At 36.7% G+C, this 23131-nt stretch overlaps 3 protein-coding genes across 44 annotated transcripts in view; 1 reads left to right on the top strand and 2 right to left on the bottom strand.

Moving 5' to 3' along the window:
• The window catches only part of LOC141375838 (uncharacterized), a 488480-nt gene that overhangs the window by 60608 nt on the left and 404741 nt on the right, over positions 1-23131 (top strand). For 29 of the 37 annotated variants that reach the window (XR_015944740.1, XR_015944741.1, XR_015498121.1 and 26 more), the window contains exons 1-13: positions 9450-9562; positions 9837-10000; positions 11083-11250; positions 11535-11596; positions 11876-11954; positions 12190-12265; positions 12565-12619; positions 15743-15794; positions 16004-16081; positions 17388-17541; positions 20753-20787; positions 20883-20994; positions 22718-22838. The exons of 4 other annotated variants lie outside the window; for them this stretch is intronic. The gene's annotated coding sequence lies outside the window, so the exon portion shown is untranslated. Of the gene's footprint in view, positions 1-9449; positions 9563-9832; positions 10001-11082; positions 11251-11534; positions 11597-11875; positions 11955-12189; positions 12266-12564; positions 12620-15742; positions 15795-16003; positions 16082-17387; positions 17542-20752; positions 20788-20882; positions 20995-22717; positions 22839-23131 lie in introns of those variants that run through there. 4 more of the 37 variants (XR_015498116.1, XR_015498117.1, XR_015498119.1 and 1 more) reach the window with 4 other exon arrangements.
• The window catches only part of LOC141375805 (E3 ubiquitin-protein ligase RBBP6-like), a 46824-nt gene continuing 25730 nt past the window's right edge, over positions 2038-23131 (bottom strand). Inside the window, exons 1-7 of one of the 3 annotated variants that reach the window (XM_087264903.1) lie at positions 3476-3809; positions 3186-3282; positions 3007-3082; positions 2772-2860; positions 2635-2695; positions 2393-2532; positions 2038-2297 (exon numbers count right to left, since the gene is read on the bottom strand). In XM_087264903.1, the coding sequence (XP_087121029.1) occupies positions 2123-2297; positions 2393-2532; positions 2635-2695; positions 2772-2860; positions 3007-3082; positions 3186-3282; positions 3476-3635 (798 nt within the window). In that variant the 5' untranslated portion in view covers positions 3636-3809 and the 3' untranslated portion in view covers positions 2038-2122. Of the gene's footprint in view, positions 2298-2392; positions 2533-2634; positions 2696-2771; positions 2861-3006; positions 3108-3185; positions 3283-3475; positions 3810-23131 lie in introns of those variants that run through there. The other 2 variants (XM_087264904.1, XM_087264905.1) reach the window with 2 other exon arrangements.
• LOC100329917 (E3 ubiquitin-protein ligase RBBP6-like) lies at positions 5321-8548 on the bottom strand. 4 transcript variants are annotated; one of them, XM_087262646.1, is made up of 7 exons: positions 8091-8522; positions 7899-7995; positions 7720-7795; positions 7485-7573; positions 7348-7408; positions 7106-7245; positions 5321-7010 (listed from the first exon to the last, which is right to left on the bottom strand). In XM_087262646.1, exons 4-7 carry the CDS (start codon positions 7517-7519, stop codon positions 6836-6838), a joined length of 411 nt encoding a protein of 136 aa, XP_087118772.1. In that variant the 5' UTR covers positions 7520-7573; positions 7720-7795; positions 7899-7995; positions 8091-8522; the 3' UTR covers positions 5321-6835. The 4 variants fall into 4 exon arrangements, with proteins under 4 accessions (XP_087118772.1, XP_087118771.1, NP_001373477.1 ...); XM_087262645.1 differs by having other exon boundaries at positions 8189-8522; NM_001386548.1 differs by lacking the exon at positions 7348-7408 and having other exon boundaries at positions 6753-7010; positions 8189-8548.

The following is a 23131-nucleotide window of genomic DNA, read 5'->3' as shown; positions in this document are numbered from 1 at the left end:
GAGATTTTAACTGAATCCAGCACTGAACTGGGAGAGATTCTGGAAGCTGTGTTTTGTCAAATCATGCTTGCTATGTATTTTATAGTTCTCTGGAACATAATTAATATTGAACTGTAAGCACTTCTGTGTTTGGGTCGTGTCATTTGGAAGCCCAACAACAGAAACAGAACAGCTCTGTGGAAACAACAGGATGGCATTTCTCTCTCTGCAGTAACGTTACAGCGCCTCTGGCCACGGCCTTAACCTGCGCAGTGTGGGATGCGCAATAACGAACTTTTGTGATCTCACAGGGGGCGGAAGTATTTTTTGTAGTCCCCAAAATTCGTTAATTGTAGGCGTTGCTAAGCTAACTCTGTACAAATCAAGGTCTCCCTTTGCATTAAACTTTGAATATTTTACATTCAGAGATGCTGTTTATGTTCACACAGATACATTACACATCAACTGAAGTTTAAAATATAATATCGTAGTGGACCACCCCTTTAAAGACTGACGTAAGAACGCTGGAGGAACATCAAATTTTAACACGGAAGAGTTTTTTTTGTCTCTCTCAAATTAAAGCAATATTTCTTAATCTTGTTGTTTTTTTTTTGTTTTTTTTACTGTACAGTTGCCCCAGGTGTTTATCAGGTGTGATGCCTGCTCATCTGACCTTTGACCTCGGCACTCAACTGCTGCCAGTTTTCTTTCAATGCCATGAGATTTCTGAATTCTACATGCAGGAACCGATGCATTCCTTTTTTTTCCTTTTTTTTTTTTAAACAAAACAGATATGGCAGACACGGCCAAACATTGAAACTTTGGAGGGCATTGAGGGGAAAAAAAAGCACAATATCATCAAGGGGAATAAAAGGTTTGATCAAAGCGTGCGTTTACACACGTTCATTTAAATATGGACAAAACCAACATTGGGTTATTTTTGTTATTAGATTTAAAATGCACGGACCCTATTTGACCCAGTGTTCATATATACATATGTTTTTATGAATGAATATTTTTGCATATAAAAGATAATAAAAGACTGACTAGACAGATTAGATAGTTTAATAGACAGATTGACACGTGTAGTCATTCGTTCCTGTGTATTTGATGACTAGCTTCCAGCAGTATCTGGCTGCAGACTTGCATGCAATCTGAGACACAAAGCACTCAGCGGAGCTAGTGAGGTCACTCTGAGAGGCGGGGTTAGGGGTGCACACTCACTGACAGCCTAGATTTAGCCTGGTTTTAACCAAGCCGTCTATTAGACTTTTAACCCTTATGTATTGTTCATATTGTTCAAGTGGCTGTTTTTGCCCCCAATGACCTCCATTATAACTAAACTTGTTTTAATTGCAAAGCCATGACACCAGATAGTAACTCATTCTTTATTGTTGGTGGTTTCCCTGTTGGGATGAGATAAAATGAGTCATTTTTACTTTTGATGGTCAGTTGGCACCTTTAAACACCCCAAAAAAATGCTTGCTGGGATGGTACCAAGAGGCTGTGCTCACTTCTGGACAGAGGGGGTGTAGACTTGCAGCTAGTGCCGATAAGTGGTGCAGACGCTGAGGCTGTTCTGTATGCGAGTGTTGAGGTTTTGAAACATCAGCTGACAGCGTGTAGGTAGAGAGTAGCAGGTTCTGGGAGTAGATGAGCTTGTCACCGGTGTAGACTTTGACCGACTTGTGAAGTTACTCACAAGACCTCCGCTTATGGGACATTACCATTCAAATGAAACGTTTCCAGCAGAATATGACGCTTCAAAAAACTCCATCGGCACTGGTAACTATGAAAAACACGACTGAGCACTAATAGTGTACTCAACACTTTACACTGACATTTGAAGGATCACCTGACATTAAAGACTGAAGTAAGAACGCTGAAAAAAACCCATCAGATTTTAGCCCAGAAGAGTTTCTCTTTTCCTAAATTAAAGCAAAACTTCATGATATTGTGTTTATGAATTCATTCGTGTGTGTGTGTGTGTGTGTGTGTGTGTGTGTGTATGTGTGTGTTGCACTGCTGGAGTGAAGGTTAACCAGTCCACACAGTTCATGCGGCTATAATCTTTATTATCTTTTATTAATAAACTATGTACAATATTTACACGTCGGCTCCAGGTCTCTTGGATGAAGGTCTCTCAGCGACGTGGTCTCTTCTGGTCGCCGCGCGTCTCTGGTGAAGATGGGGAGCGGGACCGTTTCCCTCCGGCGTCCCGGACCGAAGATGCCGCACCTGCTGAGGACGAGGAGGGCAAAGGCTCGGTCTGGCAGGAGAAGGACGGCCTCTTTCTCTTCTCAGCAGCATAGGCCTCACTGAACAGATCGAGCGCAAACACACACAAGCAGACATCATGTGAGATTTGGACAAACACTAGAACATGCGGCTATGCCAAGTACAGTTTACTCACGCGTCTATGATGGGAATGACGTATCGGCCGCTGCCGTCTATCATGACTCCCTTTCGGTCTGGGTCGTCCACCTCCAACAGGAAGCTGCGGGGAATCCCTGTGCTCTTCCGGATGCGCTTGTGCGGCGCGGAGCGGCTGCCCTGTGAATTGAGGAGTGACAGTCAAACTCTGAGCAAACAATCTGACTGATGAGGACAAGAGCTCAAGTTCACAGCAACCGTGAGCTTGGAAAACCCAGTTACCACATTAGTGGGGCAGTGCCTAATGTGGTGTCCCGGGATCCCAAGCAGCCTCATGGCCTCACTAGTGAACATCAGAACCATGAGAATCAGCTCAGACATCTCTCACAAAGCAAACCTGTCAGTGTCTGAACGCTCACCTGCTGGAGTAGTAGCACAGGCTGGACTGGTACATCACCGCTTTCAGCTTGTCCTCCTCTGACGCCTTTGCCTCAGCCAGATTCTCAGTCTGTTTCACAGGCATTTGCACATTTGAATCTTTTTCACCCTCAACCCTTCAAACAATCTCAAATCTCCCTAAGAAGCTGAGTGCGTGTGCGTATATTGTGTGCTTTACATTGCGTTTTGCTATTGTGCTATTCATTTGTTCAATACCTTCAACAACTGCTCCAGTGAGAGGAGTGAAGGATCAGCTCTAGGTGAAGGTTCACGCCAGCGTCCAGCTTGATGTCTGCAAAACAAAGGAGCTTGTGTGACTAAAACACCAGGGACAGACCAGGAGTCTTCATATAACATCTAACAGAGGACGCGTGTGCTCATTTCACAGCACTTACCCAACAAATCTTCTGTTTGAGGACTTCAGTCCCGCCGCAGGGATCCGTCTGATGATGACCGACGTGTTTTTAGGGATGAGAGCATCATCTGTGTATTCTGACAGCAAAATAAAATCAGAATCAGCACATAATTATGGAGCACGGTATACTTTGAGAGCCATTAGCCTTTTAAAACAGCCAAAACATCCCTACATGTCAGCATCAGCACCACCTTACAGCTTCCAGAAGTGTCTGATGTAACGCATCTAATGTTAGCGTAGAACAGTTGAAGTGTCTTTTCCTCAACTCACCTTCATCAGTCTGGGCGTTGCTGATCTTCAGCTGGCAGAACTTCAGCCTCTTGCTCCTCATGATCTGCCGCTTCAGCTCCCCCGCGCTGATGTTGAGGCCTTCAAACTGGAGCGAGTCGTAGGTGAGTCGACTCTGGAACCTGTAGTGAACACAAGACATACTGAACACAAACACAAAGCACAGCGTAATAAAAAGGGTCAAACCTGAGTGATGGGAACAGCAGGCGATCAATCGACGTATCCAACGATCAATAATATCGATAATCTGGAAAAATTGTCACGGAGGACGCAGAGATCAGATGCCAATCGACACAGCGAGATTCAAACAACACCCACAGGACGGTTGTCATGGATGCTGATGATGAACACGTGACGCATGCGCTGTACAACTTCCGGCAATATTATCATTACTAATATTAATTTTATTGATAGTAGTAGTAAAATCATTGCGATAAGTATAATAAAATAAACAGCAGAACAGTTGGCCATCTCTGAATAATACACAGCGACGTTTCCCTGCACGAACGATTCAGGCCTTCGCCAAGAAGACTCGGGTGAGTCGATGATTCAGGGATTGATTCAACTGTCCGTTCATCCTATTGGCTTCTTTGGCTGAATGAATCGTTCAATGCTTTACTCAAATAAAGCGGCCTCTTGCTGCCACCTATTGGGGGTTTGCTTTTTTGTTTTCAAAAGTACTTTGACACTTTTTTAAAGGCACCTTTAAGTTCATTTTTGCACAAAAGCTCGTCTCTGTGCGTTCCAAATGGTTTGAAATTTCCTTAGCACATGGTTTTCTTGATGCGTTTGAAATTTTCAATGTAAATCCACTCGTACTTGCATTTGATCTTTATTATGCCTTAAAATCAAAACTATACTAAAGGTGTCTTATCCAAATGCAGATTTTCATTCAAAACGTTATGACAGAACCATATTACTTTACAGTGGCCCATGGATATATATATATATATATATATATATATATGTGTGTGTGTGTGTGTGTGTGTGTTGCTTGTTTCTTATTTACCCATGCAGTGACTTTTAGGCATAAATACTATGTAGGCTTGCTAAAGGGTTGCATGAGAAATGTCATCATCGTGAGAGCTTGACTTTTTTTTTGTCGCTGCCTTTAGTTGTGGTGAAATGAGATGCATCATGTCGTTTATCTGTTTGTGCAGTCTGTACCTTCATTTCTGAATCGTGTGGCATCGTACTTGAAGCCAAGTCATTTAGCCCAAGGCATAGTTGTCTTAGAATGAGTAGTTTGCTGATCAAATTCCACATTTTGATGAGGCAAAACACATCTTGGATGTTTTAATTACTATTTTAGGTGAAAAACAAAACAATGAGATTTGTGTAAAATCTAAAGTTAACCAAGTCCAGCCCGCCATCTTGTCCTGCCTCTCAGTTCTCTTAAGCCTTGGGCCGGCTCTGTGAAGTGGCCTCTTTTGGGCTCATCATTGAAGACCGGACGAGCTGCAACATTTCGTTCTGCCAGGTTCTGGGAGTAGATGAGCATGTCATCGCTCTAGACTATGGTCAACTTGTGAAGTTACTCATACACCTCCGCTCATGGCATATTACCATTAAAATGAAACTTTTCCAGCAGAATATGACGCTCTAAAAAAAAAAACTCCATCGGCACTGGTAACTATGAAAAACACGACTGAGCACTAATGGTACACTCAACAATTTACACTGACATTTGAAGGATCACCTGACATTAAAGACTGACGTAAGAACGCTGGAGGAACATCAAATTTTAACACGGAAGAGTTTTTTTTGTCTCTCTCAAATTAAAGCAATATTTCTTAATCTTGTTGTTTTTTTGTTTTTTTTACTGTACAGTTGCCCCAGGTGTTTATCAGGTGTGATGCCTGCTCATCTGACCTTTGACCTCGGCACTCAACTGCTGCCAGTTTTCTTTCAATGCCATGAGATTTCTGAATTCTACATGCAGGAACCGATGCATTCCTTTTTTTTCCTTTTTTTTTTTTAAACAAAACAGATATGGCAGACACGGCCAAACATTGAAACTTTGGAGGGCATTGAGGGGAAAAAAAAGCACAATATCATCAAGGGGAATAAAAGGTTTGATCAAAGCGTGCGTTTACACACGTTCATTTAAATATGGACAAAACCAACATTGGGTTATTTTTGTTATTAGATTTAAAATGCACGGACCCTATTTGACCCAGTGTTCATATATACATATGTTTTTATGAATGAATATTTTTGCATATAAAAGATAATAAAAGACTGACTAGACAGATTAGATAGTTTAATAGACAGATTGACACGTGTAGTCATTCGTTCCTGTGTATTTGATGACTAGCTTCCAGCAGTATCTGGCTGCAGACTTGCATGCAATCTGAGACACAAAGCACTCAGCGGAGCTAGTGAGGTCACTGTGAGAGGCGGGGTTAGGGGTGCACACTCACTGACAGCCTAGATTTAGCCTGGTTTTAACCAAGCCGTCTATTAGACTTTTAACCCTTATGTATTGTTCATATTGTTCAAGTGGCTGTTTTTGCCCCCAATGACCTCCATTATAACTAAACTTGTTTTAATTGCAAAGCCATGACACCAGATAGTAACTCATTCTTTATTGTTGGTGGTTTCCCTGTTGGGATGAGATAAAATGAGTCATTTTTACTTTTGATGGTCAGTTGGCACCTTTAAACACCCCAAAAAAATGCTTGCTGGGATGGTACCAAGAGGCTGTGCTCACTTCTGGACAGAGGGGGTGTAGACTTGCAGCTAGTGCCGATAAGTGGTGCAGACGCTGAGGCTGTTCTGTATGCGAGTGTTGAGGTTTTGAAACATCAGCTGACAGCGTGTAGGTAGAGAGTAGCAGGTTCTGGGAGTAGATGAGCTTGTCACCGGTGTAGACTTTGACCGACTTGTGAAGTTACTCACAAGACCTCCGCTTATGGGACATTACCATTCAAATGAAACGTTTCCAGCAGAATATGACGCTTCAAAAAACTCCATCGGCACTGGTAACTATGAAAAACACGACTGAGCACTAATAGTGTACTCAACACTTTACACTGACATTTGAAGGATCACCTGACATTAAAGACTGAAGTAAGAACGCTGAAAAAAACCCATCAGATTTTAGCCCAGAAGAGTTTCTCTTTTCCTAAATTAAAGCAAAACTTCATGATATTGTGTTTATGAATTCATTCGTGTGTGTGTGTGTGTGTGTGTGTGTGTGTGTGTATGTGTGTGTTGCACTGCTGGAGTGAAGGTTAACCAGTCCACACAGTTCATGCGGCTATAATCTTTATTATCTTTTATGAATAAACTATGTACAATATTTACACGTCGGCTCCAGGTCTCTTGGATGAAGGTCTCTCAGCGACGTGGTCTCTTCTGGTCGCCGCGCGTCTCTGGTGAAGATGGGGAGCGGGACCGTTTCCCTCCGGCGTCCCGGACCGAAGATGCCGCACCTGCTGAGGACGAGGAGGGCAAAGGCTCGGTCTGGCAGGAGAAGGACGGCCTCTTTCTCTTCTCAGCAGCATAGGCCTCACTGAACAGATCGAGCGCAAACACACACAAGCAGACATCATGTGAGATTTGGACAAACACTAGAACATGCGGCTATGCCAAGTACAGTTTACTCACGCGTCTATGATGGGAATGACGTATCGGCCGCTGCCGTCTATCATGACTCCCTTTCGGTCTGGGTCGTCCACCTCCAACAGGAAGCTGCGGGGAATCCCTGTGCTCTTCCGGATGCGCTTGTGCGGCGCGGAGCGGCTGCCCTGTGAATTGAGGAGTGACAGTCAAACTCTGAGCAAACAATCTGACTGATGAGGACAAGAGCTCAAGTTCACAGCAACCGTGAGCTTGGAAAACCCAGTTACCACATTAGTGGGGCAGTGCCTAATGTGGTGTCCCGGGATCCCAAGCAGCCTCATGGCCTCACTAGTGAACATCAGAACCATGAGAATCAGCTCAGACATCTCTCACAAAGCAAACCTGTCAGTGTCTGAACGCTCACCTGCTGGAGTAGTAGCACAGGCTGGACTGGTACATCACCGCTTTCAGCTTGTCCTCCTCTGACGCCTTTGCCTCAGCCAGATTCTCAGTCTGTTTCACAGGCATTTGCACATTTGAATCTTTTTCACCCTCAACCCTTCAAACAATCTCAAATCTCCCTAAGAAGCTGAGTGCGTGTGCGTATATTGTGTGCTTTACATTGCGTTTTGCTATTGTGCTATTCATTTGTTCAATACCTTCAACAACTGCTCCAGTGAGAGGAGTGAAGGATCAGCTCTAGGTGAAGGTTCACGCCAGCGTCCAGCTTGATGTCTGCAAAACAAAGGAGCTTGTGTGACTAAAACACCAGGGACAGACCAGGAGTCTTCATATAACATCTAACAGAGGACGCGTGTGCTCATTTCACAGCACTTACCCAACAAATCTTCTGTTTGAGGACTTCAGTCCCGCCGCAGGGATCCGTCTGATGATGACCGACGTGTTTTTAGGGATGAGAGCATCATCTGTGTATTCTGACAGCAAAATAAAATCAGAATCAGCACATAATTATGGAGCACGGTATACTTTGAGAGCCATTAGCCTTTTAAAACAGCCAAAACATCCCTACATGTCAGCATCAGCACCACCTTACAGCTTCCAGAAGTGTCTGATGTAACGCATCTAATGTTAGCGTAGAACAGTTGAAGTGTCTTTTCCTCAACTCACCTTCATCAGTCTGGGCGTTGCTGATCTTCAGCTGGCAGAACTTCAGCCTCTTGCTCCTCATGATCTGCCGCTTCAGCTCCCCCGCGCTGATGTTGAGGCCTTCAAACTGGAGCGAGTCGTAGGTGAGTCGACTCTGGAACCTGTAGTGAACACAAGACATACTGAACACAAACACAAAGCACAGCGTAATAAAAAGGGTCAAACCTGAGTGATGGGAACAGCAGGCGATCAATCGACGTATCCAACGATCAATAATATCGATAATCTGGAAAAATTGTCACGGAGGACGCAGAGATCAGATGCCAATCGACACAGCGAGATTCAAACAACACCCACAGGACGGTTGTCATGGATGCTGATGATGAACACGTGACGCATGCGCTGTACAACTTCCGGCAATATTATCATTATTAATATTAATTTTATTGATAGTAGTAGTAAAATCATTGCGATAAGTATAATAAAATAAACAGCAGAACAGTTGGCCATCTCTGAATAATACACAGCGACGTTTCCCTGCACGAACGATTCAGGCCTTCGCCAAGAAGACTCGGGTGAGTCGATGATTCAGGGATTGATTCAACTGTCCGTTCATCCTATTGGCTTCTTTGGCTGAATGAATCGTTCAATGCTTTACTCAAATAAAGCGGCCTCTTGCTGCCACCTATTGGGGGTTTGCTTTTTTGTTTTCAAAAGTACTTTGACACTTTTTTAAAGGCACCTTTAAGTTCATTTTTGCACAAAAGCTCGTCTCTGTGCGTTCCAAATGGTTTGAAATTTCCTTAGCACATGGTTTTCTTGATGCGTTTGAAATTTTCAATGTAAATCCACTCGTACTTGCATTTGATCTTTATTATGCCTTAAAATCAAAACTATACTAAAGGTGTCTTATCCAAATGCAGATTTTCATTCAAAACGTTATGACAGAACCATATTGCTTTACAGTGGCCCATGGATATATATATGTGTGTGTGTGTGTGTGTGTGTGTGTGTGTGTGTGTGTGTTTGTTTTTATTACATGGTGGGGACCTCAGCATGATAGCACACTCACAAAGTGGGGACCAAAAACATAGTGGGGACCGATCGCCCGGTCCCCACTATGTTTTGCCTTTAAAAGACTCAGGGGGCGTTGCTGATATGCCTAGTGCAGTTTTTTCACTGATCCCCACCTTGACCATTTACCTGAATTGAGTGTGTAAGTGTGTGTCGGCGCACTGCTCTATAGCGCTCCTGTAGTCGGATGGCGGTACTGCACCCTGACACACGCTTGACGCAATTCACACACTCTGCCTACTGCACATGCGCAATCTCATAAGTGAATCCGACTTTAATCAACTTAATTAAGATCTATCATCAAATTATTCGAATTTTTGGGTAAGTTAGAATGTTTTTCACCATCATAATGTAATAAAATAGGTTATATGACAAATACTTATGTTGCATATTTTGACAGTTATCAGGTATAGTTAATTAAATGTTTTAACGAATTTCCTGGGTGTTTTAATCGATGTTGTTTCAAATTACGTATTAATATAACACTGATAAGACACAAACTACAGTTCGGTATGTAATTTAACTTGTTTACACGAGTAAAAGTTACTCGCGCTAATGTGCTAACGTGCTAACTGCCCGGTGCTACGTGAGTCAGAGGCCGGGGTGGAGTGCATGAGCCGCGGTCAGACAGTCACCAATCACCGGGCGGCTAAATGGATCGACGGAGGATAAAACCATTAAAAGATGCGGAGAAACACATCACCAGCTCCACTGACAAGACCCATTCACTGGAAACCGAATATATAGAAGGTTACTAAGGTATGTTTTCATAGTTCTTGTATCGTACTTTTTAAATGGTTAATTGCTTTAAACATTTAACGTTAATCCTGAAATGACACTATTATATACTATTTATACGTTAATGTAGTAATATAACGTTAGAGGTTATAATTAAAATGTGGGGCTATCTGGTCCTAGAAATGTACTTAATTTATTGTTCTATGACGTGTAGAAACGTTTTATTTTAGATAAATAATTATAATACATAAATGTTCACTGTGTGTGTTTTATTTATTTATTTGCTGTCAAATGGTAGCCTTTTACAATAAGGTTAAATTAGTTAATGCTGGTTAATGCATTTACTAACATGAACAATACATAATACTTTATTACAGTATTTGTTCATGTTTGTTAACTTTAGTAAATGAAAATAAAGTTGTTCATTACTAGTTGAACACGCACAATGCATTAATTATTGCAATGCATTATTACTGGTACAAGCATGAATGTAGATTTGAATAATGCATTAGTAATTAGTAAATGTTAAACTGATTAATAAATGCTGTACATGCATTGTTCATTACTAGGTCATGTTAGTAAGTAGTAGTACATTAACTAATAAAACCTGATTGTAAAGTGTGACCTGTAAACAATTAAAGTGGAAAAAAAGTTCTTTAAAACTGTCCTAAGAAAGAAGAACAGGTGTTCAATAGTATTAGAACAACATTGAGGAAAGGTTCTGATCCACTTCAAAAGGTTTACTGTATTTATAATTCACACACAGAGAGGATGCTAATGTGAGGTTTTTGTAGTTTTTGAACCCTACACATTTCATTAAATCTTTTAGGTCAGAGTTTGCGTTGTCCACATTTATTAAAGGAAGTTTTGTGGTTGAGTACAAATGATAGAGCTTGTGGAAGCAAAGCATATATGAGATATAATAAAAATACTGTCTTTATGTTTGACTTTATATGGTAAAACAAGAACAGGTGGTTAAGTGTTTTCCCCATTCAAATGTACATGTATATATTATATTCATTCTGTTTGTATTCATGCCATAGTTTAGCTTTTTATTGCTATGAGAGGGCATAATTAAAATGTTGCTTGCTCTTTTCTCTTAGTTTTGCAGCATTGATGCCGATCATGAGGACGATCTGCACCCTAACTGCACTGTCAATAAGATCGTTGTTCAGAGAAAACCTCATTTGTGCCTTTTTGCAATCAGGGATATTTTCTTTGGAGAGGAAATAACGTTTGACTATGGCGCATGTGATTGGCCTTGGAGAAAGGTTTGACATTTTGATTACTTAATACATTAATCCTTAATACATTCAGCAAAGCTAAGAGTTTTTTAATGTTAATATAGATTAAGGGTAAATCTGTTCAAAAATAAAGAGTTTGCATCATCCATAAGAGATAATGAAATCAATCTCTTAATATCTTCTTCTTGTCTTAATGGGTAAAAAAGTTTAATTAATTGGGTAATGCTTTACTTTAAAGGGGGGTTCATAAGACTGTCATGAAAGCTTTATAGTCATGACATGACTTGTATAACAAAGCTGTTTTTAAATAGCTTTCATTGAAGGATGCCCATATGACTGCAGAAGAAAACTGCTCCGACAACTCTCTGATGAGGTATGTTTATTAGTATTATTATTATTAGTAGTAGTAGTAGTAGTAGTAGTAGTAGATGTTGTTGCTGTAGTAGTGCATTTAATTGTAATTATTTAACTTAGTGTGTGTCCTAATTTATGAACATATGCAATAGTGTAACATTGTGGGGACCAGAGGCATGTTAGAGAAGCTGTGAAACACACTTAGTCCTCAATACACACACAGTACGGTCTGACATAGTGGGGACCAGGAGCCCTGAGTACTACTGTCTAATTATTATTTTGTGTTTTTTATATTCAGCTTTCATTGAAGTATGATCATATGACGAGAAGAAGAGAACTGCTCTGCTCCAGTAGGAGACCCACAACCCTCTGATGAGGTGTGTTTAAATTTAATAATAATAATAATTATTATTAGTAGTAGTAGTAGAAGTAGAAGTGTGTGTCCTAATTGGTGAACGTATGCACTAGTGTAACATTGTGGGGACCAGAGGCATGTTAGAGAAACTGTGAAACACACTTAGTCCTGAATACACACTCAGTACGGTCTGACATTGTGGGGACCGGAACCCTTGAGTACTGCTGTCTAACTAATATAAATTTTTTTATTTTCAGCTTATATTGAAGGATGACCATATGACAGAGGAAGAGAACTGCTCTGCTCCAGCACGTGACCCACAACTCTGATGAGGTGTGTTTAATGTTGTTGTTATTTTTATTAGTAGTAGTAGTAGTAGTTGTAGTAGTTGTTGTTGTAGTAGTAGTGCATTTAATTGTAATTATTTTCTTAATCAAAATCTAGAAATGAAATAGAGTGTGTGTCCTAATTGGTGAACCCATGCACTAGTGTAACATTGTGGGGACCAGAGGCATGTTAGAGAAGCTGTGAAACACACTTAGTCCTCAATACACACACAGTAAGGTCTGACATAGTGGGGACCGCGACCCTTGAGTACTGCTGTCTAACTAATATATATTTTTTATATTCAGCTTTTATTGAAGGATGACCATATGACAGAGGAAGAGAACTGCTCTGCTCCAACACGTAACTCACAACTCTGTTATTGCATATCAGATTCAACGAACCGTTTACTACGGATTTCATGTAATTTTGATAACTGTGCATTAATCAGATGTCATCAAGCTGCTGTGCCGTCAGCCAATCGTTGTATTGCTGATAATGATTTTGAGGATCGATAGATCTGTCACAACACACAGTCACAACACCTCTCAGATCAGTTTAATCTGATTCGCAAACTTTTTTGAAGAACCAAATTAGCCTAAGATGAGTTATCAAGATTAAAAGATCCAGGATCTGTAATATATTCTTAGATTATTTAAGCGAGGTCCGAAGAACAGACCCCTGGACCCTTGAGTACTACTGTCTAAATTATATTTTTCAAAATAAAAATTATAAATTATATATAAAAATATATAAAATATATTTATAAGATATTTATAAAATTATATATAAAATATACATTTTTAATTATATACAGTTAAAGTCAGAATTATTAGCCCCCTTGTTTATTTCTTGTACTAAATTTCTGTTTAATGGAAAGCAGATTTTTTAAACACATTTCTAATCATAACAGTGTTAATAACTCATCTCTAATAACTGATTTATTTTCTCTTTGCCATGATGACAGTAAAAATTATTTGACTAGATATTTTTCAAGACACTTCTATACAGCTTAAAGTGACATTTAAAGGCTTCACTAAGTTAATTAGGGTAACTAGGCAAGTTATTGGAGGGATAATAATATTGACCTTAAAATGGTTCATAAAAAATTAAAACTGCTTTTATTCTAGCTGAAATAAAACAAATAAGACTTTCTCCAGAAGAAAAAAATATTATCAGAAATACTATGAAAAAATTCCCTGCTCTGTTACACATCATTTGGCAAATATTTGTAAAAAAGTTTTAAAAAGGTGGGCTGACTTCAACTGTATATACTTTCATATATATATATATATATATATATATATATATATATATATATATATATATATATATATATATATATATATATATATACACACAGTTGAAGTCAGAATTATTAGACCCCTTGGAATTTTTCTCTTCTTTTTTAAATATTTCCTAAACGATGTTTAACAGAGCAAGGAAATTTTCACAGTGTGTCTGATAATATTTTTTTCTTCTGGAGAAAGTCTTATTTGTTTTATTTTGACTAGAATAAAAACAATTTACATTTTTTTAAACACCGTTTAAGGGACAAAATTATTAGCCTCTTTAAGCTATATTTTTTTCTCGATAATCTACAGAACAAACCATCATTATACAATAACTTGACTAATTACCCTAACCTGTCTAGTTAACCTAATTACCCTAGTGAAGCCTTTAAATTTCACTTTAAGCTGTATAGAAGTGTCTTAAAGAATATCTAGTCTAATATTATTTACTGTCGTCATGGCAAAGAGAAAATAAGTCCATTATTAGAAATGATTATTAGAAATAGTTATTAAAACTATTATGTTTAGAAATGTGTTGAAAAAAATCTTCTCTCCGTTAAACAGAAATTGGGGAAATAATAAACAAGCTGTCTAATAATTCAGGGGGGCTAATAATTCTGACTTCAACTGTATATAAAGAGTTTCATTGCAGAACGAGATATATCCATTTAAAAAAATGTTGGTAATTTTGACATTATTTTTCAGGACATCAACAGTCAAGTTCATTCACAATTTTTGTACATTAAACTATAACTTGAGCTCAGTGAAGGCCAGGAACACAATATTTTCAAATCCAGGATATTTTTTATTTAATTTTATGTCTATAATTAAGTAAAAAAAGACATGCCAAAATGCTACATATTAATCCAACCCACATTGTCAAACATGGAATAATATATGCAAAGATTGATTAATAATAATAAGATTCTAAGTTAGATTTGGCCAGAATGTACACAACATAACATAACATAACTTTTTTTTTTTTTTTTTGCAAAACGCTACATCCACCTTAGGCTATATTATACTACATTAATACCATTACCAAAAGCTAGTGAATCAATGTTTTGTTTGATAAGTAAGATTAAGTTAGTTAGATAAATGACCTTTAGCTTGGTACAGAAAGAGTGGGGGGCGGCTCCTTCCACACCGCTGCAGAAAACCAAACCTGTATGATTAGAGCGGGCGGAGCTGAGTCCGTGACACAAACTTGCCTCGCTATGTCATATTTAATGAATTATTTCACTGTAATAATAATAATAGCTTATTTATTTGGTTGTGAAAAAGCTAAACCGTTTTCTCCATAACAACATGTGCCCTTTAAGTTCCTTTGTAATAAATCAACAACAACAAGAATTAATTTTAAATAATAGGTGCAACCACATAAATAAATCTTCAGATAGGCTACTCAGCTACATTTAAGAAATTATTTAAAAAATAAACTTATAAAGAACACTTGCAGACAGGTATCTTGTGATAGGGAGTAGGAAAAAAGGCGCTCCTAGGCCTTCTCTTGACATCAGCGGAGACTCGTTCCCTGCTGCATTTGTGTATTGTTGACGCAGACGTATCTTATTCTGGTCCACTTTTGTGGCCTTTTTATAATTTTTTGTGAAGTTGAAGACTTCATCTTCTATCGCTAAATCAATGAGCAAACTCTGAGCACTTCACCGGTAATGACTCTCTTCCCAGGGGATGCTGAGCTCGCGCCGCATCCTGAACGCTCTCTAACTGTTATATCGCACTTTGTAAAGAAACTGGTCTGACGGATATTGCGTTTTGTGAAAAAAAAATACGTTTTGTACTTGGCCTAAAATGTGCATTCTTAAATGTTATTAATGGCAGCAATTCACACATAGATTAAGGTACATCTGAACAGTGATTTCCAATAATAAAATCCAAATGTCAAAAAATGCCGTTTATCGCATTTTGCAACCAAACTCTTCATATGTATGTGTGTGTTATGACTGTATGACTGCAGAAGAGAACTGCTCTGTTCCCACAACTCAGTTTTTCTGGGACTTGAAAACAGACGCTCAGCAGATTTTAAAGGGGGGAATCTTGATCAAATCGTGGGTTTACACACAAACATGTAATACAGTGCCAGATTTTCTGGATGTTATATACACATTTGTATTTGCAAACATATACCATATTGTTTTAAATGATGTATTTTTGTGTGGGTTTTTACATTCAGAGAAAGTTACAGTGGATCGTGATTTTGGAGGAGGTGAAGTCCAATCTAAAAGGTAAAAATATTATTTATTTTTCTAATCAGATTTTTTCTTTTTTCAGAATGTTTATTTTTATCATGATATGTATGTGCTATGTTTGAAAACTATTTTTAAGCTACCATCACACGCTTTTACCCATTAAAAAGAACAACACAAAATCAAATAAATATTTTGGTAAGCTTTATGCAGAGAAGTCAACTCTCAGACTTGATTTTTACTTTCAGAGTCCCCTCAAGTATCATCACTATGGTACAGTGTCTGTGAAGATAGTGATGCAGACCCAGCATTCACAAAAAAGAGAGGTATGATCATTAAAGTTAATTTGTGACTGACTTGTTTTATTGTACAAGTCCAAATGCACAAGCTCATTTACATAACATGTAGGGTAAAACAGGACAGAAGCACATTACTTCCATGATGATTTCAGTACAGTTGCACTTGATGTCTCATTTCATGTTAGTTAAACAATATTGCTAAATACTTTGGAAAAATATACTAATTGCATATCTGGTTACACTTTATTTTGATAATTTACTTTACTACTACTACTAACTACTAACTACAAGTAACTGCAACTACTTGTCAACTAACAGCCATTAGACTGTCTGTTAGAATCAACACTGCTAATGCTCTACTAAATTTATATAAGAATTAGTCATATTGTACTAATTTTGAGCGTAACCTAACAGTCTGCTGTACTATTTACTGAGACCAATGAGAGTTGGTTTTATTGAGGTAACCTTAACTGTCAGCTAATACTCTACACTCTAAAATTAATAAAAATAAGTAATAATAATTAAATTAGCAGTTTTTCATAATTTGTTTTTATGAAATCTGTTTGTTTCTGCTTTTGAATTGCATTATGGGATCTTGATCTTTCTTCCAACAACTTTTAATCTTAAAAAGTAAAAAAAAGTGACTTTTTGTTTGGGTTGTTGTTGTATATTATGCTACAGAAACCTTGTAATAAACTGCCGGTACATTTTCTGTTATTCTAAAGACTTATTTATCTCTATATATTATTTCTTATACATTATATTATTTCAAACTACTAAAATGTCAGTAAAAGTCACTTTGTTAAACTGTAGAGTTGAATTTTCAACATCAAAAGTGCACAGAGCAGAGATCAACATCCCATAATGCAATTCACCACCACAAAAAAACAAACAAAAAAAAAAACACTTGTAAATCACAAAATACAGGAACTGGTAATGAACAGATATCTGTTACAGTGTAGTGTTTTGAGCTAAACTTGAGCTAACAGTCTGCTAATACTCTACTGATAATCAGATGAGCGTTAGTCTTATTGAAATACTCTAATACATAATACTTTACGGTGAGATAATTAACGTAGTTGCAGAGTTACGCATAGTTAGAAGAATGTCTAAACTGGACTATGGAATAAAGTGTAACCCCATTAACCAGATTTGAAGTTAATAGGAAGTATTTTTTAATCCATCTCCATCTTAAGTATTTTTAATAATAGGCAAGACATATTTTTCTAGCATTTTCTATCACAATATTAAACTAACATAACAGCACATGTTGTAAAAATGACTGAACATTTATGCAACTAAAACCACTTTTTTATATTTTAACCACCCATAGGTCCCATAAAGAGAAGATCCTGGAGCAAACAGGAAGTACATGCTGTGGTGAAAGCTGAACCATTGGCTCTAAAAACCAGAGATCAGCTTTGGATTTTTATATTAAAAACTGAATCTCGGCTCTTTAGATAAAAAATCTGAATAACACTTTTATAGTAAGTATACACTATACATCATTAGTTTAGCACTAACTCTACATTAATAGACTTTAGGAAGCAGTTTATAAATACAGCTTCAAACGCTGTATTCTTGACTTGACTTAATTGTATTTTCATGCTTTGTTACTGATTCATTTTTCATTACTATATTATGTATTGCATTATTTACAAACTATTTGTATATAAGAGTAGTTGGTGGTTTTTAAGATAATTCAGAATGAGTTATTAAATGATTAATAAACTATTCAAATGAGCATTTATACATGTTATATTCAGGCATATAGTAATTGTAACCATGTGTGTTAGTAAATGCTATAATAACACAACTTCATGCAGTTTTGTGACCTAAGGACTGTTTATAGTTGATAAATCCCTTATAAATGTCAATTTAAGGCTCAGTATCTAATGAACAATAAATCTTTGCAATCTTATTTTAAAAATTCTGTAAAGTTTAAACATTGCAAAATAAAAATACAACATCATTTCAAAACAACAATTAACAATATGACAAGATTCATTTCAGTGTTTCTGTGATGTTTGCACTGTACAGTAATTTTATATTTTGATAAGATTGCAAAGATTTATTTTTCATTAGATAGTTTCATTTGTGTATCTTGAAATTAATGGAAAAAAAAAAATATATATATATATCTTCTTTGGCCTTAGTCCCGTATGATTGCGGGGTCGGCTCTTTTTGGAACAAGTCCTTCAGTTTTAGACTTGTCCATATGATAACGACTTTTTTACACCTTCCGGCCAGCCTGTCATATGGGCCTGTCACACTCATACACTAGGGACAATTTAGCCTTCCCAATTCACCTGTAGCATGTCTTTGGACTGTGCCTTTGCACCCGGAGGAAACCCACACGAATGCAGGGAGAACATGCAAACTTCTCACAGAAATGCCAACTGAACCGAGGTTCAAACCAGTGACCCAGCGACCTTCTTGCTGTGAGGCGACAGCACTACCTACCGCGCCACTGCTTCACCATATATATATATAAAGCTATAAATCACTCCCCCTTTTAATTTATTTCTTTTTTTCTGTGTAGAATATAGCTGAGATTTTAATTTTCATTTATAAGGGATTTATAAAGCATCAATAGTCCTCACTTTAGATTAGCTCACAAAACTGCATGAAGTTGAGTTTATAAAGCATTATTTAACATGCAGAAAAACGTATTATATGCAGGGCTCCAAACCGGTTCAAGGAACGGAAACGAAAAACAGAATCAAATGACATTTTTCAGGAACAGAAACGAAAACCGAAAAAAAAAGATCAACTTTAATCGTTCTGAACAGAAATGTTTACAGTTAAACGGTTTATAATGTTATTTTATCGTTCTCTTTATTATATTATTTTTGGGAGACAAAAAGCATTAATTTAAAGCATGTGAACAAATGCGACGGTGACGCTCGTTTTTATATAAACTATAAATGTCTGGCCGTGATGCGTATTTAGGCCTATGCCAGTCTATAAAAGATAATGTAGCTTAAAACACTTTAAAATTTTAGAGAACGTAATACAGTTTGCACAACCAATGTTTGGTCTTAATAACCTGCCCATAATTAAACGTCATGTAGCCTACTTTTTGATTACTTGACCAGCGGATTAATGGCAGCACCAGCGGATAAACGAGATCTGAGCATAATAGGTATGACCAATATGTGCATAACCAATATGCAAAGTCAAGAGAGTGCACGACTCCATAGGGTAACGTAGCCTAAACTGCGCACACTTGATTATGTAATGTGTGAAATCGTGGACGCATCTCAAAGAGCAAAGCATAACTTATTAAATGCCCATGCTTAATCGGTCATCGATAAGGTCTATCGGTTTTAAAGGGTTACCGACAATAAATCAATCGAGTAATCGTTAGCATCCCTAGTTTAATCAATGAATGTGTTAAATTTTAAATTTATATTAAAGATGAATAAGGCAAGAATATGATAATGATACTTTTTAGATTTTTACACCTACAAAAATATCTTGTGGTAGTGCACTTGTTTAATAAAAATCTTTGTAAATAGGTTATCTGTAAAAAACGCAATCAGAGCCAATGACATGTAGAAGTAGTGTTGCCTAAACGGCTATTAAATTTCTAATAAAATTAAAACCAAAGTATAAATCATTGCATTTTTCGTTTGATAAAAATATACAGAAACGAAATAAAATCATAAGGATGCTAGTTTGTAATTTATGTTAATAATAAATAAATTACATGCTTAGACTATAAGCTTAACGGCTATACGCTGCCAATAGGCCACTAATAAATATTATTTTACTTTGTACTGGATTATAATGTATATTTTACTATAAAAACTAAATATAGCATGTCTTACTGTCATTTAAAACAAGTAATTCAAAATACACATCAGAACTGTAGACCTGCAGTGTGTAAACTGTATACAGGGGGTGTTGGTCAATCAATAGCCTACAGCACATAATTGAACTAATTATGATGCTAACTGTAATTTAGCTCTTAATATAGGCCTACGATATATTTTCTGGTGTTTAATTTTGCATGAGCAAATAGCAGTATAGCCTAAAGTAAATTTTTTAAAAAGATTTTACTAATATTAATAATAATGGATATAATAAATTTAAATAATAATTGCACTGTGCAGTGTACTAAATATTTGTATTAGGCTACATGACTGAAAAACTATTTCATAACAATTTTCATAATTTTTACTGCTATTTCATATTATACAACATCTAAATGTAGGGCCGGGCCTGCGCTCGATACCAAGGAGTGGGGCTGTGTGTAGAGGGAACCGATTGGATTTTCTTTTTTTTTTTCTTTTTTTTTTAGCCCTGATTATATGCCTGAATAGTAAATGTATAAATGTTCATTTATATAGTTTTTTAATCATTTATTTACTCATTCTTAATGATCTTAAAAAACACCAATTATTCTTAGACAGTTTGTAAATAATGCAATACTTCATTTAGTTATGAAAAATGAATTATAAACAAAGTATGAAAACACAAAAATTGAGCACATTACACATGCTTATAAGTCAACAATAGAGCATCTAGCTGTGTTTATAAACTGCTTACTATTAATGTAGAGTTAATGCTTAACAAATGATGTCTATTTGGAGTTTTGGTGGCTTGGTTATATGATGAAGGTTTTGCATTTGTGGGGTTCAGTTCTTTATTAATATATTTTAAAATATTTTTAATGTTTTTTTTTTCAAATAGTTAAAATACGACAGAAACAGAAATAGAACATACTGGTGGGTTTTAAGAGTTTACCCAAAAATGTACATTATATTATTAATTACTTGCCCTCATCTCACTCTAATCCCCTGAGACCTTCATTCTTCTTCAGACTCAAAGGAAGATAACTTAGATGAAGTGCAAGAACTCCTCATCCTCCATAGACAGCAAGGGATTGAAACAATTTGAAGGAGAGGAATTAATAAAAGAATCTTCATTTTGAGGTGAACTAACCGTTTAATATTATTTGCTATTGCACTTAACTAAATGTGCACGCAGACATGGAAGAGTTATGTGGAAGCTTGTTATACCCAATGAGAACTGCTTTTAGACAAGCAAGAGAGTTTCATGGATTTTGTGTTTACTGTTTTTTTTGTGTTTAAAGGTTTTGTGGAAATTATTTATAATAAATATAACATTTATTAAATCTATTCTGGACCATTTCCTGTTTGGATCTTGAGGTTCCTTCTGTATTCAAATTACATTTTTTATAAACTGACCTGCTCTTCAAATGAAAATTCTAAAGCAGTTTACTGTCAAATTACTTGATTGAGGTTTAAAATTTAATATTAGTAAGGGTGCTGATCTGATCCCCACGTTGCCTAAAAACTGGTAATGTGTGTGTAGAACTGGTCCTTACTTTGACTAAAAAACGGTAATGTGTGTGTAGAACTGGTCCTTACTTTGACTAAAAAACGGTAATGTGTGTGTAGATCTGGGGCCTCATGTATCAACGCTGCGTTCGCACAAAAACTTTGCGTACGCCAGGTTTCACGCTCAGAATTGCTCACGTTTGGATTTACTAACGATGAACTGAACGTGGGAATGTGCGCAGCTTCACGGCAGCTTTCTGGCAGGCGTACGCACATTTTTTGTGCGTGTCTGTTTTATTTCCATTGGCGACTCCTAGAGGCAGTTGTGTTAAATTCCTCTCTACAAAGTGTCTGAGCCTTGCAATGGCAGCTGTATGAGACGGGTTCATATAGTAGGTATGTAACATTTCCATACCATACAGTTGACCAGCTAAACATTAAAGCGCAAATTGCAGCAGTCGCAATGTAATCTATTTACTAATCTAATCTATCAATTATTTATTATTATATGTACTGTATTATTCCACTTGTTATTCAAAATAGCAAGTTTATTTATATATTTATATCCGGCGCGTACTGTTTTAGACAATAATAATTAGTGACTGGGAACAGAAGATGAGAACAAATAAACGTTAGAAATAGGTGTTTGTAATGGCAGCATCAGACGTAGTTCTTCAAAATGTGTATTTGCTAATAATAGCACGCGCTCGGCCTGTATCTGGCTCGGAAGCGCCGGTGTCGATTTAACCCAGAACCGGGTAGAGCTCACTCCTCCGCGGTAAACAATTCGCCGTCTGATTCCATGAGATGTAACGTTATGATAGATGCACTATGTAACTGTGATTTTTTTTCTACACATACTTTTATGTGAGAAGCAATGACCATTCGAATATGGTATAAATAACATGGTAACAAGGTATATTAAACATAAATATGACGTAGAAACAATTTACTAAACTTGAATTATTAAGCATGATTGAACAAAATGTTTGAATTTAGTAATGTAAATGTGTGGTTTTATTTTTTCTAATGTTTTTTTGTGATAAACTTGTGTTCAGTTAAACTGTACATTTGAATAAATGAACTTTTATTATGAAAAGAGGTTAACTTACCCAAGTTAAATAACTTTATTTGATCAAATTGTCAAAATAGTGCACTACTAACTTATATTTTGTTAAATGGTTTGAAATGTGATAACTGTATTATGAAATTTGATAACTATATTACTATTTTCTGTTTTGGTCTTCTTTAGAGAATTTTACACTACGTCACATATATTAATACTGCTTTGCATATGTGGTATTGTATTGATATTATAAACTGTGAAGTTTAACCTTATATAATATTTTAACAGTGAATGAATGGTGGTAAGAGTCAAAGCAGAGGATTAAATCCTTTGAAAGATGCTGCTCATCATGTGAGGTTGGGGAAGGATAAAGACATGCTTACGTGGAGGTACATCAGTGACATCAAAGGTACCAAAGTTTTGTACATGTTTTTTCTTACTGCAGGTAGTCCCCAGTTATTGTTTCATTATAAGCATAGTGTATAAAATGTTAAGATGCAAAAAGGAGTTTAATTTAACACAAAAAAATTAAGTCATGAATGATGATTTGATGACAAGACATTATAAATGTCAACAAATAACATTTAAATAATAATAATAATAAAAAGAAATGTCCTAATTGAAAACCACACTTTAAAATGTTAATGTTTAATTTAAGAGTCTAAAAAATGCTAATATTAATGATTTCCATATTAGTGAAAA

The sequence above is a fragment of the Danio rerio genome, chromosome 8 (genome assembly GCF_052040795.2).
Source record: "Danio rerio strain M-AB ecotype USA chromosome 8, GRCz13ab, whole genome shotgun sequence".
NCBI classification, from domain to species: Eukaryota; Metazoa; Chordata; class Actinopteri; order Cypriniformes; family Danionidae; genus Danio; species Danio rerio.
The sequence above is the reverse complement of the archived record's forward strand: the minus strand, read 5'-3'. Positions and strand labels throughout refer to the sequence as shown.

What these genes read in the sequence shown, in the direction of transcription:
- LOC100329917 (XM_087262645.1), bottom strand. Translation starts at nt 8,348, where the DNA reads ATGTCTTGTGTTCACTACAGGTTCCAGAGTCGACTCACCTACGACTCG. An exon ending in CAACGCCCAGACTGATGAAG is followed by an intron (nt 7,996 to 8,188) that starts GTGAGTTGAGGA and finishes TTTTGCTGTCAG; the next exon opens with AATACACAGATGATGCTCTC. An exon ending in GGCACTGCCCCACTAATGTG is followed by an intron (nt 7,246 to 7,347) that starts GTAACTGGGTTT and finishes CTCAATTCACAG; the next exon opens with GGCAGCCGCTCCGCGCCGCA.